General features: G+C 37.3%; 1 protein-coding gene across 1 annotated transcript; it reads right to left on the bottom strand.

The window, feature by feature from the left end:
- Positions 1–752: 752 nt before the first annotated feature.
- LOC111908343 (two-component response regulator ORR22) lies at positions 753–6,054 on the bottom strand. The gene is made up of 8 exons (XM_023904165.3): positions 5,511–6,054; positions 5,087–5,239; positions 4,255–4,623; positions 4,092–4,168; positions 2,992–3,415; positions 2,016–2,066; positions 1,294–1,919; positions 753–1,148 (listed from the first exon to the last, which is right to left on the bottom strand). The coding sequence occupies exons 1-8, from the start codon at positions 5,650–5,652 to the stop codon at positions 1,068–1,070; spliced, it is 1,923 nt and encodes a 640-aa protein (XP_023759933.1). The 5' UTR covers positions 5,653–6,054; the 3' UTR covers positions 753–1,067.
- Positions 6,055–18,723: the final 12,669 nt, after the last annotated feature.

Here is an 18,723-nt window from a genome sequence, read left to right as displayed (position 1 = left end):
CAGTTCTATTATCCGTAAAAAAAGTTATTCTTTTTAACAATCATTGAACATAAAGTAAATCAGGTATATATTAACTCATTTCCAGTTCTTCTGTTATTCGTAAAAAAAGTTATTCTTTTTAACAATCATTTAACATAAAGTAAATCAGGTACATATTACTCTTTTCCAGTTCTTCTATTATCTGTAAAAAAAATTATTCTTTTTGGCAATCAGTGAACATAAAATAAATCAGATACATATTGACTCATTTCTGATTCTTCTATTATCTATAAAAAAATTATTCTTTTTAGCAATTACTGAACATAAAGTAAATCAGATACATATTGAGTCATTTCCGGTTCTTCTATTATTTGTAAAAAAAATTGATTTTTTTTAGCAATCACCGAACATAAAGTAAATTAGATACATATTGACTCATTTCCATGTGTTCTATTATCTGTAAAAGAGTTATTCTTTCTAACAATCATTAAATGTAAAGTAAACCAGGTACATAATAGTCTATTGACAAATAGTCCAATGGATAGTTGAACTAAAACTTACATACTATTGCTCACAACACCTCCTCTCATTGTCATTAGGTGAACTAAAACTCGCATAGTATTAACAAAAATTCCAAATTCATATTGGAATTAAAACTCTTACGTTGATCCGGTCTAAGATGAGCAACATGTTAGGTGGTTATCATGTAGTCATTGGGCTTATAAGGAGCCCAACACCTATTGAATTCTGACAAAGAAGAAGCCCAATTCATATTGAAATTAAAACTACCACAACCCTTTGACATTATTTACAAATATACCATCATGGGGTAGTACTATTTTTAAGCATGGTGCTACAAGCAACATAAGTATCAAGAAAACGACATGCCTTTGCATTATGACCATTAAACTGCAAGAAAAACATGCATTGCGGAAAAAAACTAAAGCAAAATTAATATAATATTCGCCATCATATCCATGATGATAAAAAAAACCCAGAGCAACTCTAAATTACATACGAGGAAAACAATAAAAACCTAAGTTGTTGAAGTTGCAGACTCTTTTAATCTTTCTCTATGAGACAAACACCTAACTAGAATCATCATTCGGCCCAAAACCATAATCATCATATCCGAATTCTCCATCCATTATGATTGTCGACTCTTGCTCCTATGAATCATAAAAATTGCACAAAAAAATGTTAGTTAGGGTTCCTTGGACAGAGTTTGACTCATTTTGAATGTTTTCCATGGCAACTAAGTCGACTCATCAAAGAGGAAATAGTTTCAACAAAAAATAGAAGAAAAGATTGTACCCTTTTCATCATTCCAGTCATAAGATCATCCAATGAACCATAACCATTGTTTGCAACAAAACCACCTTGCAATTTTGTCTGATCAAATGGAAAATCTTCATTGGAGCCCATACTTAGCTTCTCGGTTTGTGTAAGGGTTGAACCACCACCACCACCACCATTTGATCTACTATGGCTCACCAAACCACCCAAACCACCACCACCACCACCACCACCAGTGGCTAGAGCTGAAGAGGCTAGTGTGCTAAAAGCATTGTGAGAGTATTGGATATAATCTTGTTTACTACCACTATATAGCCCACTTTTTTGGATGTGATTTTGGTTTTGATTTGATAAAGATTGATTAGCATTCCGAATGATGTCACCAACCAAACCACCACCACCACCGCTAGGTTCAAGAGGCACAGAGGCGGTAGTGGTGATGTTGGAAGCAAATCCGCCATTAACAGTAACAGGATAACTGTAGTTTTCGATTGGCAGTTGATTTGAAGAGAAGTTTGTTGACTGATTATCAAGAAAGGTTGAACTATTTGAAAGAAGATTAAGAGATTCTGGGCCTGTAGAAGATAGCTTTAAAACAGATTGACTTCCAAGAACTGCACTAGGATCCGTGAAGGTGCTAGAACCTGTAAACATTCAAAAAAATTCAAATCGTTTTTGTTGGAAATCCATAAATATTCAAAGATATATCATGGTATTGAAATCTTGTTGAATGGGTGTACCTGTAAAGATCCTAGATTCATCAATGGAATTGAAATCAGCCAGTTTGGTACCTGTAAGGATTCAAAGATTCATGACTTATCAATGAATTCATAATCCATCAATGGTGGGTACTTTTAAAGATTCATTATTCAACCATGGAATCAGAATCCATCAATGGGGTACTCTTGAAGATTCAAGATTCATGAATGGAATCAGAATCCATCAATGGGGTACTCCCAAAGATTCAAGATTCATCAATGGAATCAGAATCCATCAATAGGATACTCTTAAAGATTCAAGATTCATCAATGGAATCTGAATCTATCAATAGGGTACTTGTAAAGATTCAAGATTCATAAATGGAAAGGGACACTCTTAAAGATTCAAGATTCATCAATGGAATCGGAATACGTCAATGGGGTACTCCCAAAGATTCAAGATTCATCAATGGAATCGGAATTCATCGATAGGATATTCTTAAAGATTCAAGATTCATCAATGGAATCGGAATCTATCAATAGGGTACTTGTAAAGATTCAAGATTCATCAATGGAATCAGAATCCGTCAATAGGGTACTTATAAAGATTCAAGATTCATCAATGGAATCAGAATAAGTCAATGGGGTACTCCCAAAGATTCAAGATTCATCAATGGAATCGGAATCTGTCAATGACATACTTGTAAAGATTCAAGATTCATCAACGGAATCAGAATATGTCAACGGGTTGTTACTAAAGATTCAAGATTCATCAAGGGAATCAAAACCCATCAATGGGGGTATATTTCTAAAGATTCAAGATTCATCAATGGAATCAAAACCCATCAATGGGGGTATATTTCTAAAGATTCAAGATTCATCAAGGGAATCAAAACCCATCAATGGGGGTATATTTCTAAAGATTCAAGATTCATCAATGGAATCAAAACCCATCAATGGGGTATATTTCTAAAGATTCAAGATTCATCAACAGAATAAAAATTAATCAATTGGGTACCTGTAAAGATTCGAGATTCTTCAACCGAACCAAAATCCGCAAGTTGGGTATTCGGTTTATTACTATATTGTTGATGCTCAAGATTAAAAGATGTTGGAATCCCCTGAAAAAAATTCAAATTTTGGTGATTTGGGGGCATAGCCGATACAACTGGCTGCAACTTGTTTTGGGTATGGTTTGGTTGGACCATAGGTGGGCCCGTAAGGCTATGAAGTGTCACACCCGTTGCACTGTTGAGCCTACCAAGCATGCCAGATGGCGCATACGTGCCACCTGGCAATCTTCCTGTAGATGATAATGTCCTAAAATCTCCAAGTCCATCAAGAGAATTCATCCTTATGTAAGAAGATGCATCTTTGCTTCCCCCAAATGCAACCACCATATTAGCTTGATGACTGATCCTCTTTAGGTAAAGCCTATATTTCTGTAAACAAGAAGATCAAATTAGCATATTTTTTTTTTTAATTTTTCATTTTCATCATATAATTGACGAAAGAAAACCTATCTTTTTCCTGTTTAGGCACAAAGAATAAATTTTTTCTTTCAAAGTTGATTGTAAATGCCCTTGTAAACGAAAGGGTAAAATGGTCATTTACTCACATTAAGATGGTTCATTCGGACTTAAAAAGAACCAGTTTGAAAAAATAATTGTTTTGAAAGTCTATCTTTTTCCCATTTAGTTACTAAGAATGAATGTTTTCTATCAAACTTAATTGTAAATGCCCTTGTAAACAAAAGGGTAAAACAGTCATTTATTTACTCACATTTATATGGTTCTTTCGGTACAAAAAAAGAAACAGACTTTTGAACATATAATTCCTAAAGAAACCCTATTTTTCACATTCAGTCACCAAAGAATGAACTTTTTCTTTCATAGTTACTTATAAATGCCCTTGTAAACAGAAGGATAAAATGGTCATTTACTCACACTAACATGGGTCATTCAGTCCAAAAAAGAAACATACTATTGAACATATAACTGCCAAAGGAAAACCTATATATTTTCCCTATTTACTCACCAAGAATGAACATTGTTTTTCAAAGTTACATATAAACTCCCTTAGTAAACACAAGGGTAAAACGGTCATTTATTCGCATACCTGGAGATGACTTGCTACATTTTCCCTAGTAATTCCATCCACATTCATCAAATCAAGAATCCTTTTAGGCACAGCTTCTGCATACATAATTTACACCAAAAAACCAACTTTTAGTCAAATTGTTATACACACCCAATATGTAAAATTACCAAAAAGGACTCACTCTCAATCCCCAATTGATTAACAGCAGCAACAAACTTTCTATGAAGATCAATTGACCAAACAACACGAGGCTTCTTTGGAGCCGATGGATCATCACTTTCATGTCCATTTTCTTCAACATCTTCATCTTCAATTCCTCTTTTTCTATTCGACTTCACATTCTGATCTCCATTTTCAGTCCCTTGATCCGATTTATCATGATCATTGTTTGACTTTGACTTTGACTGCGATTTTGACTCAACTTTTCGCCTAATCACATGCTGCCATATGTTTCTTAGCTCCTCAAGGCGAACTGGCTTCACTAAATAATCACAAGCACCATGAGTGATCCCCTTCATTACAAGCTTTGGGTCACTGTTTCCTGATAACACTGAAACCATTTCGAAAAAACTTCATTAATTTTCGAAAACAACCTTAAATCACAAAAAATAAATTACCATTTTATGATATTTGACAAATTGTTTAGTCTCAAATCGCAAACTTGATTTCTGAATGGACCCCACCACCAAAAAAAAATTGAAATAAAAATTTCATTCTGAAAAATAAATCCTATATTGCAATTAGTATTGTGAAATTGTTCATATAATTGCAAAATTGCACACTTTTTGTCAGTGCAAAATTTTGGAATTTCTCAATTGAACAGTGAAAGAAAATTTCACATTTTTTTTTAACTAAAAGGTGATTTTGTAATTTTTTGGATTCAGTTTCGAAATTGGTGGTCATTTTATGCCATTGAACAAAAAGATTGTAAATTTTTTAAATATTACATTATAAAATGGTCATTTATTTTATTATTCTTAAAATTATGGTAAAATTAGAGGGTTTGAGCTTACTGATAACGGGTAAGTCCATTTCGAGGCCAACGAGTTCGAGAAGCTTGAAACCATCCATGTCTGGCATGTAAACATCACTAATGATCAAATCGAATCGGTTTCTATTTTCCCTTAGCATCTTCAATGCTGTTATCGCTTGATTTGTTGTTGTAACTGTGAAAAGTAAAAATCGAAACCATTGATTATGAACACATAAAACATTCGTAAGGTCAATGGATTGAAACCCTAAAAGAAAAAGGTCAAATTCGTAATCTGTAGTCCATAATTGGGTCATTATCCATACTTGAAAATTGTTGACTAGAACTACAAATTAACACAGAATTCGCTTATAACTCAAGGAAGAACGATTGTTTATGAAAAAACCCAAGTCAATTTGAAGCACAAAAAATTGAAAAAACAAAAACAAGAAAAAAAAAAAACTAACCTTGATATTGACATTTTCTTAGAAGCCCGTCTAATAATTTCAAGCAAGTTGGATCATCGTCAACAGCAAGAACTCTCATCCCAATGGGAAACCTGTCAATTTCATTACCCAAAACACCCCCTCGAATTTCCTCAACTGTCATCTTTTTTCCTTTTGGTGAAAAAACTTTTAAAAATCAGTCCAGGGTGATGAAACAGTGGAAACAGGGAACAAGAATCAAGAATCAAGAATCAAGAAAGACACAAAGATTTAGAGAATTTTGGATTTTTTTGAACTTTGTTGAAGACAAACAAACAAACCCAGAAAGGAAGAGGAGCGAAACGAACGAACGAACTCAAAGATTTTAGAGAGAGAAAGCGGATCTTAGAAAGAGAAAACAAGATAGTGACTTGGAATAGAGCTCTCAACGCAAATGGACAATCATGGGAACTTTGCCAGAACAAATAGAATGGCTTTCAATATAAATAATACAAGGAATCAAATTACTTTACTATTTCACTCATCAAAAACCCCCTACTTTCTCTCAAGAGTTTTTGTCTTCAGATTTTTATTTAAAGAAATAAAAAAAATCTAAACCTTAAATCCATAACTTTTAGAATGAAAAAAATAAAAAATAAAAATAAGGATTACTCGATTCCAATTAGAGTGTTTCTTGTCAATTTCTCGTTCTAGCTCTCATGTGAAAAATGAAGCTATGCACAATAGACTAAATATAGGCTTAAAAAGTTCCAAATTATGAATTAATCTTAGTCGTTGATTCTTGTGTGGGTCCCATATAGTAATGTAATCATATGTTACGCACAATAATGGTAATAAACATATTTTTTGGGAAGAATTTTAAGGTTGATACCAATGATGTCTTCTTCTTACGGAATTGACACGAAATGCCCCTACAATTGGTTGGAAAGAGCAATTTAGAAGGGGTATGTTTGGGGTAATATGGTAATTTCGAGGTAGGAAATAATCTAAACATGATCACGTCATAATGGTTTTTATTGTGTTTTAAATGTCAATGATATGAAAATTTCCTTTTAAAGGGGAGAAACCAAAACTATTTATTAATTTTGCTTAATCAGATGGTTGAGAATCTCGAAGTATTAATGATGATTTATTTGAAATCATAAAATTAGTAAATTATGTTTGTAAATAGAGAAACTCGTAAATAAAAGGAAAATACATCTATAAACTCACAAAAAACCTTATTTATATATGAATTTATTTAGGAATCTAAACAATCATGGTAATTTTACATTTAACCATCATTTTTTTTGAAGCCACAAAATAACTCATTGCATTCAAAGCTATTAATTAATTATATTTGACATTAAGAGATGCTGATTTACTTTAATTTACTTCTAAAATTATTTGTTTATTTCACTAAGGACTCGACCTCTTAATTTCATAAAAAAAAGAAAAAAAAAAAAACTCACCGTATCATTAGGTGTTACTGATTGCTTCATAGTAAATAAAAACATGTTATGTTTTGTTATTTTTGTTAGGCTCAGAACAAATTCTGTTTTGTATTACCTTTAAAATGTTTAATATTTTGTGTTCTTATCTACCCTAATAAATGAAAATGACTTTGCCACATGTCCTCTTCTCATTCATTTGGACACATGACATTTTCTAGAAATTTTAAAATTTTCTATTTTCCACTTGTCATTTTATTGTATTTTTGATTTTATTAAATTAAAATCCACATTTAATATATAAGGTAATATATATGTAAGGTATTTATTAGAAAATGGTTTATATAGGTAATGTATCTAATGCATTAAAGTCTCATTAATTTTAATAATTCAAAAAAATTCTTATTTTTCTTATAAATTTAAAGTTTTCAAATTGTTAAAATTTTATATTTAATTTTTTTTAAATAAACCCATGTAATACATGGGTCTCACACCTAGTTTTAGTAGTAAAAAACAAAGAATTCATAAATATTGGCATCGCCATGATGTAAGATGGTTTTAGGTTGTTTGTGATTGTGTATGGCCTAAAAATGGGATTTCTTATTTTTTGGATCTTCCGACAATTTTCTTTTATGTTTTATTTTAGATAATTGGTTAAGAAAATCTTATCATATTCAACTTTCTTGATTAATAATATACATTTAGGTAAAAATAATTTTTTACTATGATGTATTCACATGTGAATAAATAATAATTATTTTTCAAAAAATTAGAAAAAAGAAACCCTTGTTTTTAGGGCCCTAGGATTCCTGAATGGATGAAAAACACATTACATCATGGCAAACCTATGAATTTGAAAATTTCGTCAAATTCTATGTAACGTTCGAGATTTATAAGGTATTATATATATATATATATATATATATATATATATATATATATATATATATATATAGGGTTAATAAATTGATTTGGCTTGGGTATGGACCATTGGGCCTTACGTTTGGGCTTAAGAGTGCGTACGCGGGGCATACCACTCTAAGTACGCGTTGCGTACTCACAGGTGATGGATGCTGATGATGAGTTTTATACAAAAGAACAACCTTATGTGCTCGTGCAAAACCCTAAAGCTTGGATCTAGGTTTCTCTATTGTTCACGCAATTCATCCAAGACTTGAATACCCTATTCTAGCATACATAGAAATTGAAATCTATAACAAAACAAGTTTAGATGATACCTTTCAATAGTTGCAAGAATCCTTGATCTTCAAGAAGCTTAATGTCACAAGTGTAACACCTCTAATGGCTCACAAACACCACAAGCAAGAGGATGATCTAGAAGAGAGAAGGAGAGAGACTAATTTTCGGCTATAGTAACTCTAGGGTTCTTAGTGTAGCTGAAACTGAAGCTGTGGGGTCCTTTATATAGCTGAGCTGATAGGGCTTCGATTAAAACCCTAATTTGATGACTTAGGCCCTAAGCAACTTGAGAACCTTCTGGAATAAGGCCTCCTTGGACGAAATTAGAGTGGGCTTCCACTCCTAATTTTGTCCCTCTTATATCCAAGAGAGTTCACAGCCCAAAACCAACTATCACACAATTGACAATTTTAGTCCCCTTTATTTAATTAATCTCTTTTAACCACAAAATTAATTCTTAATTAATTCTTGACTAATACTAATTAAGCTATATGATTTCTCATTTGATATATTATTCATATAATATATTAATAAACCATAATAACCTCTTTCTCTCTCTCCATAAATCTGATGGGTTTTAGACATAAGAACTTTCCTATGTGCACATACAAACCCTAAAGCTTGGATCTAGGTTTCTCTAATTGAACATGCAATATATCCAAGACTTTCATGGCTAGATCTAATGTAAACTAACAATAAGACATGAAAAAAAGATCTAGAATAATACCTTGAGTTACTTACTTGAAACCTTCTTCTTCTTGGAGCTTCACAATTGTCACTCCTCTAATGGCTTACAAACACCAACTAGCAAGAAGGTGATTTAAGAGAGGTAAGGAAAAGGGAAATCGGCTCTAGGGTTACTCCAATAACAAGGTTGGCCAATTTCCACAACCCCAAGGGTCTATTTATAATGTGAGCTCCTAGGGTTTCACCCTGAAACCCTAATTGGATAACTTAGCCTCAAAGCAATCCAACATCCCTTCTTGATAAGGCCTTGGACGATTTCTAGGTGATCCATATCCCTAAAATCGTCCACCCCATATCCATAAGGATTCCTAGCTCAAAATACAACTATCACACATTTGACAGTTTATGCCCCTTTATTTAATTAATCTCTTTAAGTCACCAAATTAATTCCTAATTAATTTATGACTTATATTAATCAAATAATATCATTATTCCTTCAACATATTATTCTTATAATACATTAATAATAATATCTCTTCTCTCTATATAAATCACCCTGTCAAGTTGCTACGGTGATGGCAACCCAAAAGGACCATGCACAATCGGGTCAAGTATTTACCAAATATAGTTACAGCCTTAGACACTAATCCAACAAAATCATCATGTCAAGTTGATTTGGTGAAGGCAACCCAAAAGGACCATGCATAATCGGGTCAAGTACATACCAAATATAGTTACAGGCTTAGACACTAATCCAACAGTCTCTAACTTGGATAAGTCTAATAACTATAAATGCAAGTACTATCCGATTAGCAGTCGTAGCTCTCAAAGACGTTGTCGAACTCTGATCTTATCAGTATCATGTTCTTTAGATAAGGGATCGTATAGTCCTCCGTTCTAGATATCGCGCGGACAATTACATGGAACATAGTCATACTTATTGTCCAGCTGTTTGTTTCTCGATCTCTGATTCGTCTGACATAGAACTTAATTGAACACATCAATTCAGTCTTGACCGGGCCCGACACATAAGTCAAACCAAATCATCGAGGGGCCCATATATCGCTTTTGCACTCTTAGGATAAAAGGAATAAATAAACTTCGACTTATATGCATTTACCATTCACTCATCAAATCATACACAACAATGCGTTTTATAGCATCAAGTTACTGATGCGTTTACGCATTATCAATGCACAACTAACTTGTAAACAATAAACCATATATCTAGGTTTTAAGACCATATGATATTATCATCTTGCGATCACTCGAGATAAATTCCATGAAGTGATAGCAGCAAGCGCGGGTTTAATCCAATGCTCAAATCTTATTCATAAGCAATCATGAACGTTGCAGCAAACCTTTGCTATGTCTAATACACTTTAGACAATCTATAAACCAATTCATGACAATCTTCTTTCATACATACTCTCAAAGTATGAGTGACTGTGGAACGGTCGAATAATCTTATTATTCAGGAAGTCAAAACATGCAAAGTGAAACAATAGGTAAACAATCAACATAAGATAGTAACTTTACTTATAAATAATACTCATTTATTTAATCATTAAATGTCAATTAAATTTATCTATTACATGTTTCGAAACTATCTAATCTAAACTAATATCATCCTTCAGCCCGATGCTCCTAGCGTGTTGCAAGTGCTTAACCCTACTTAGTCCCTTCGTAAGGGGATTTGCTAGGTTATCCTCCGAAGATACCCTCTTTACTATGAGGAGTCCCTCTTCCACTCGATGTCGAATAAAATGATATTTCTTATCGATGTGTCAAGATCTGCCATGATCCCTCGGTTCCTTGGTCAAGGCAACCGCTCTTTCATTATCACAGAAAACTTCCATGGGCTCCTTTATGGATGGCACAACTCCAAGGTCTCCAATGAAGTTCTTCAACCATATCGCCTCTTTTGACGCTTCGCTCGCCGCTATGTACTCTGATTCGCACGTTGAATCAACTGCGGTCTCCTGCTTGGAACTTTTCCGAGTCACTACTCCTCCATTTAGGGTAAAGACCCATCCCGACTGTGAAAGGTAGTTGTCCCTATCGGTCTGAAAACTGGTGTCACTATACCCTCGCACCCTTAAGTCATCACTCTCACCGAGGACTAGAAACCATTCCTTGGTCCTCCGAAGGTACTCAAGAATATTCTTAACTGCGGTCCAATGTGCTTTGCCAGGGTTCCCTTGATGTCTGTTGACCATGCTCAAAGCGAAGGCCACATCAGGGCGAGTACAAGTCATCACATACATGATCGAGCCAACTGCGGAAGCGTAAGGTACTCGGCTCATCTCTGCTATCTCGACTTCGGTACTCGAGCTCTGAGTCTTACTCAACTTGGCATTACTTTGGATTGGTAACTCCCTTTTCTTGGAATTCTCCATACTAAAACGTTTTAGTACCTTATCCAAGTAAGTATTCTAAATAAGTCCTATTAGCCTTTTACTCCTGTTTCTCACTATCCTTATTCCCAGAATATAGGCAGCCTCTCCGAGGTCCTTCATAGAGAAACACTTCCCAAGCCAGGGCTTGACTTCCTGCAGGGTCGGGATGTCATTTCTTATGAGTAGTATGTCATCGACATACAATACGAGGAAGCTAACTATACTCCCACTGGCTTTGACATATACACACGATTCATCCTCGCTTCGCAGAAAACCAAACTCTTTGACTTTCTCATCGAAACAAAGATTCCATCTGCGAGATGCTTGTTTTAGTCCATAAATGGACTTCTCAAGCTTACACACTCTATTGGGGTGCTTTGCATTGACAAAACCCTCTAGCTGACTCAAGTAAACATCCTTAGCCAACTTTCCGTTAAGGAAAGCGGTTTTAACATCCACCTGCCATATCTCATAGTCATGAAATGCAGCAATGGCTAGCATCACCCTAATAGACTTTATCTTAGCAACTAGTGAGAAGGTCTCATCATAGTCAACTCCGGGAGTTTGAGTAAAGCCCTTTGCAACCAATCGCGCCTTATAGGTGTGTATCTTCCCATCCATGTCGGTCTTATTCTTGAAGACCCATTTGCACCCGACCATCTTACGACCTGACATATTGTCAACCAAATTCCAAACTTGGTCTACATACATTGACTGAATCTCACTGTCCATAGCCCCTTTCCATTTCGTAGACTTCGGGCCTGGCATGGCTTCCTTATATCTATTAGGTTCATCCAAATTTATTAGTGTACTATCACTAATAAACATATCACCCTCACTTGTTATATGAAAACCATACAACACATGAGGAACACTAACTCTACTGGAACGTCTAAGAGGTAAGGATTCTTCAATCGGTTCAACCAGAGTTTCATCCTTGGGTTGAGCGCCAGCGTCAGAGGTTCCTTCATTGCTCGACTCTTGAAGCTCTACAAGATCGATTTGCCTCCTACTGTCCCCATGGCTTATGAGTTCTCGCTCTCAGAAAACCCCTCTCCTCGCAACGAAGAAAACATTGTCACTCGGTCTATAGAAGAGATATCCAAAGGACTTCTGCGGATAGCCAATGAAAATACACCGCTTACTTCAAGGTTCAAGCTTGTCATGAGTCTCTCGTCTTACGAAAGCCTCGCAACTCCAAACCTTGATATGTTCCAACGAGGGAGCTTTCCCTTTCCACATCTCGTGAGGTGTTTTGGCAACCTTCTTTGTAGGGACTAAGTTAAGGATATGGGCGACGGTCTCTAAGGCATACCCCCAAAAAGAGATAGGTAGCAAAGCACGAATTATCATGGAACAAACCATGTCTAGCAAGGTTCGATTACGCCTCTCAGCCACACCATTCAACTGCGGTGTCCTAGGCAACATCAATTGTGAAACGATTCCACATTCCTTGAGGTAGTCTTGGAATTCAAGACTAAGGTACTCTCCACCTCGATCGGATCGAAGCATCTTGATTTTCCTGCCCAATTGATTCTCCACTTCTTGCTTGAACTTTTTGAACTTTTCAAAGGTTTCTGAATTGTGCTTGATTAAGTAGATATGTCCATATCTGCTATAATCATCGGTGAAAGTCACATAGAAGTGGCTCTCATCCCTTGTGGTGGATCTAAAGGGCCAACACACATTGGTGTGTATGAGATCCAATAAACCCTCACCCCTCTCACAAGTACCAGTGAAGGGTGACTTGGTCATCTTTCCAAGCAAACAAGACTCGCACACGTCATCGTACCTAAGGTCGAATGACTCAAACACTCCATCCTTTTGGATTTGGGCTATCCGCTTCTTGTTGACATGTCCAAGACGACAATGCCACAAGCATGCTTTGTCCAAACTATTTGAAGATTCGATATGCAACACATCATTTCCTAAGTTGTCTACAACCATCATAGTTTCATATATACCATTACAAGGCAATGCTTCAAAATAGAAAACACCATTAAGATAAGCATTAATAGAACTTTTTTCATTATCAAATGAATATCTAAATCCTTGTCTATACAAACCATGAAAAGAAATGATGTTTCTTGCCATTTATGGAGAATAGCAACAATTATTCAAATCTAGTCCTAATCCATTACTAAGCACTAAAGAGTAAACTCCAATATTGGTGACAGGCGACGATCTTCTGTTCCTCATGATAAAGTTTATCTTCCCATGCTACACATCCCTATTTCTTCTTAGGCCCTACAAGTGAGAACAAATGTGAAAACCACATCCTATATCAAGTACCCAAGAAATAACATGTGATGAATCATTAGATTGAATAATATAAATACCCGAGAAGGACGGCTTGATCTTTACATCCTTGATGTCTTGCAGATATTTCGGGCAGCTTCGTTTCTAATGCCCTATGTCATGGCAGTGATAGCACTCTGCATCCTTGGGGCTCGAGGTGGGTGCAGCGAGACCAACGTTGGTTCCACTAGAAGAGATGCCATCACGGGACTTTCCCTTATGGTGGCTCTTTTAGGGAGTCTTCCTCTTCTTACCCTTTCTTTGCCCAATAGCCAAGACGGGGAAGCAGTAGGAGTAGGAGTTTGTGCAACGGACTTGTCCTTGAGGTTTCTCTTAGCAGTCCTCAGCAGACCTTGAAGCTTGCTCAACGTGACCTCCTCTTTGTTCATGTGGTAGGTGATGCGAAACTGGTTGAAGATGGGTGGCAATGAATGAATAATGATATTAATGATGGGTTTTGAGCATTCTAACACTTCCTAAGTGTACATGCAACCCTAATAACCTTGGATCTATGTTTGTCTAATAATCATGCAAAGTTGTTTTCCAAGGTTATGAACCTATCTAGCATACATGGGGTACAATTTTCTTTGTATAAAAGATAGAACTACATACCTTGTTGTTGAAAGTGTTCCTTGAAACCTTGTGAGCCTAGCACTTCAAGTGTGATGCCTCAAATGCTTCACACAACACCAAATGCAAAGAATAAACTTGAGAGAATACTCTAACACATGCAAAATTCGGCCAAGCCCTCTTGTTTCTTAGTGTACCCGATTTTGGGGAGAGTTGCATTGCTTATATAGTGTGTTGCACTAGGTAAACCCTAATGTAACATGAATCTTCATTTCTTGATCCATGGGTTAACTCCATAGTAATGCTCAGGTGCATTCCTAACTCTCGTGGAACGCCTCAGAGGTACAAACTCGTCAATTGGCTCAACAGGAGTTTCCTCCTCAAGTTGAGGGCTAGGGTTTGAAGTTCCTTCACCACTTGACTCTGGAAGTTCTTCAAGGTCAATTTACCTCCCACTGTCTCATTGGCTTATGAATTCTCGCTCACGAAAGACTCCTCTTCTTGCTACAAAGACCACATTATCACTGGGTCTGTAGAAGAGGTAACCAAATCATCTTTGTGGGTAGCCGATGAAAATACACCTCTCGCTTAGGGGTTCAAGCTTATCATGAGTCTCACGTATCACGAAATCCTCACAACCCCAAATCTTGATGTGGTCTAGTTTGGGTACTTTACAAGTCCACATCTCGTGAGGAGTTTTGGCAACTTTCTTTGTAGGGACTAGATTAAGGATATGGGCGGCAGTCTCTAAGGCATACCCCCAGAATGAGATTGGTAGCAAAGCTCGACTCATCATGGAACGAACCATATCCAACAAGGTTCGATTACGCCTCTTAGCTACACCATTCAACTGTGGTGTCCTGGGAGGTGTCAATTGTGAGACAATCCCACATTCCCTAAGATAGTCGAGGAACTCTGAATTAAGATACTCACCACCTCGATCGGATCGAAGCATCTTAATGTTCCTGCCCAATTGATTCTCGACTTCCTGTTTAAATTCCTTAAACCTTTTGAAAGTCTCTAACTTATGCTTGATTAAGTAGACATATCCATATCTACTGTAATCATCAGTAAAAGTCAAATAATAACGATTAGCATCCCTTGTGGCATGTTTGAATGGTCCACACACATCCGTGTGTACAAGGTCCAGCAAACCTTCACCCCTCTCACAAGAACCTGTGAAGGGTGACTTTGTCATTTTTCCAAGTAAGCATTATTCGCAACTATCATCTGACTTTAGGTCAAATGACTCCAAGACTCCATCCTTTTGGAGTTGGCCTATGCGTTTCTTGCTTATATGTCCAAGACGACAATGCCATAACGATGCTTTATCCAAGTTATTATTTTTAACATAATCAATACACAATACATTATTTCCTAAGTTATCAACCACATATACAGTTTCATACACACCATCACAAGGTAATGCTTTAAAATAAAGAACATTATTAAAGAAAGCGTTAATCGAACCAACTTCATTATCATATGAAAAGGTAAAACCTTGTTTACACAATGCATGAAAGGAAATAATATTTCTTGCCATTTCTGGCGAATAACAACATTTATTCAAATCTAAACTGAACCCACTACTTAGCGATAAATTATAAACTCCAATCTTGGTGACAGGTGAAGCTTTCCTATTTCCCATGATCAAGTTTATTCTTCCTTGCTCCACATTCTCACTTCTTCTTAGTCCCTGCAAATCAGAATAGATATGAATACCACAACCGGTATCAAGGACCCATGAGTTAGAATGGGGTGAGTTATTAGATAAGATAGTGTAAATACCTGCATGGTTGGTTTTAACTTTCCCATAGTTCACATCTTGCTGGTACTTTGGACAGTTCCGCTTCCAATGTGCCTCTTCATGGCAATAAAAGCATTCAGTGTAACATCCCGAAATATCAAGAGTAGAGTTGAAGGGCTAAAAGAGTAAGTTGTGAAAGAGTGACTCGGCGAGTCCATGGATGGACTCGGCGAGTAGAGTCGCGACTGGGTCGCGTGCTAAGTAGCCGACTCGGCGAGTCAGTGAGGAGGACTCGACGAGTAGGCGCTGATTGGAGAAAACCCTAATTCTCGGGGTTGAGCCCTATATAAAGAACATTATGTTTTCCTCCCAGCCTCCTTATCACCCCTTGAGCCCCAGAAAACCCTAAATCGCGGAGAAGCACCATTGTTGAGTGGAATGGAGCTTGGAGAAGTAATTGTTGAAGGAATTTTGGGAGATTGAAGGCTTGGAGCAAGGGGCTTTGCTTGGATTCGAATTACATTGCAGTTGGGGCATCTCTTGGAGGTAATATCTCGTTCTTGGGCTGTTATTATGTGTTTCTTCATTTTGGGGTTTGTGGGAACTTGTCTATGGATGTAATGGGAAGTCTAGAGGTTAGATCTGAGGTTGCTACCTCAGATCTAGAAGGGAGAAGAATCAGAGAGCATGAAAGTCCCTGTGTTGGAGTGTTTAGTGAAGCTTTCATGTCCCAAACCCTAGCCCAATGTGCAAATGGCCTAGATCTCTTTGGATTCACGTAAAGTTTGCCACTTTACGTGATGGATGAGTGGTAGGAGGCTAGATCTATGTTTTGGAGCAATTGCATGGCCTGGAATGCTTCCGAATGGATTCAGACCGGTGGTACTCGGCGAGTCACATGGGTGTACTCGACGAGTTGGATGAAGATGGCCTGGAACTCGGCGAGTTGTATGAACAACTCGACGAGTAGGTTGATGATAGTCTTGGACTCGGCGAGTCTGTTCTTGGACTCGACGAGTCTTGTCGAAGAGTCCCGATATTCCCTGGTTGAGTCGAGAATCGGTGAGTCAAGGGATGACTCGGTGAGTTGTGTGCGAGTGGACTCAGAGTTGTTGGACTCGGCGAGTCTCGGAGTGACTCGGCGAGTTAGGTCGCGGATTGAGTGAAGTTTTGATTATAGAAACTCGGCGAGTCATAGAGTTGACTCGGCGAGTAGGGTCAGTCAGGGGTTGACTTTGACTGAGGACTTTGATTTTGACCAAGGGTTGACCGTTGACTTTTAGGGTTTGGTCAGCGATGTGGCCTTTGGGCCAAGAGAGGGGTAAAATAGTCTTTTACCCTTAAGAGGGTGCATTAAGAGGATTGATTCTAGTCTCGAGAGTTATAGTCATGAGAGTTTTGCCTTACGTGTTAGGCGGTGGCGAGTTCGAGATCCGAGTATGGAGATATCTGCTTTTTGCTTGCCAGGTGAGTCTTCTCACTATACTTTACCTTGAGTAGGTAACCAGAGTTATGTGACAGAGTATTTGTATGCTATGTATGTTATGTGTTGTACTGCATTATTTCTATGTGATTTATGCTGTGCATGGTTGCAGAGTTGGAACCGAAGGGTTCCTAGAGTTAGAACCGGAAGGTTCATAGAGTTAGAACCTGAGGGTTCACAGAGTTTGGGTGCACGGACCCATAGAGTTATAGCCTCGAGTGGCTTGTATGTGTTATGTGTGTGGTATTTTGGGGAACTCACTAAGCTTCGTGCTTACACTGTTTTGTGTTATGTTGTTTTCAGGTTTCTTTCAGTATCACGAGACGGCACCGGCTTGATTGTACACATCAGAGAAAGAGTCATATTCTGGAGGATCCTGGTTTTCTATGCAAGTGAAAATGAAGCTATGTTTTGTAATTCAATTATGAATGAGATTTTAAACAAGTGTTCTAAGATTAAAATGATTATTTTAAATGAAAATTTTATCATGAAATTTACGGTGTTACAAGTTGGTATCAGAGCCTTGGTTTGAGGGATTCGGATGCGCCTTCGGGTAATTCTGGACTCAAACTGAGGAAGTGAGAAAGGTTTTCAAAGAAATAATTTTCTAAAGAGAATAAGAGTTCAAAGAGAAAACGAGAAAGAGCAGTGTGTACAATCAGCCAGAGCCCGAACGGTGATTTCCCAAAATACCCTTGCTTTTGTGTTATGAGATATTTATGATGCACTTTATGAGATATTATTGCATGCTAGAGACAGGCTAGGTATTCCATATATTAGGACTAGAGTGGCCTGATTTGTGATGCCTTAGCCTAGGAATTTCTGTGTTATGCGATATGCTTTTGAGTATGTGATGAGTGAGAATATTTGATTGGAATCCTTTAAGGGATTTGAGTAGAGGAGTAATCTAGGGGAGATACCTAGATGAGTACTGTGGTACTTGGAGAAAGAATAGTCAGAGCCCGCGAAGGGGAGAGTTGCAGAGTTCGGCGGTACTTCCAAGGAGGAGCAGAGCAAGCGGAGTTATCACCCAGAGTGAGTTATATATATTCTTCGATGCTCGAATGCTGCTTGCTTCGTGCTTTGTGGAACTCTCAATGATGGGAGTCAGCTACCAAGCGAATATGACGATATTCAGGAGGTAGATGGCTGGCATCATTAGGAGCTCTTCAGCAGCTGATGGCAGAGAAGTGTGGGAATCTGGGAAGAGCCTAAGGAGTAACCTTAGCCAGATGAGTGCACTGGCAGGGTAGAGAATTTCGCTAGGGAGCGAGCGCGCGACGGAATTGGTGAACTAGAAGGTCGAGCAGCTACTTAGGAGCTCCGGGATAGTCCGTGTGGAAAGTATGGGTAGATGTGGCAGGTAGTATGGGCCCGTACTACTGAAAGCAGAGGACCCATACTTGATACAGGGAGTATT

The sequence above is a fragment of the Lactuca sativa genome, chromosome 8 (assembly GCF_002870075.4).
Source record: "Lactuca sativa cultivar Salinas chromosome 8, Lsat_Salinas_v11, whole genome shotgun sequence".
Classification (NCBI taxonomy): Eukaryota; Viridiplantae; Streptophyta; class Magnoliopsida; order Asterales; family Asteraceae; genus Lactuca; species Lactuca sativa.
Note: the sequence above shows the minus strand (reverse complement) of the source record. Positions and strands in the feature narration are given on the sequence as shown.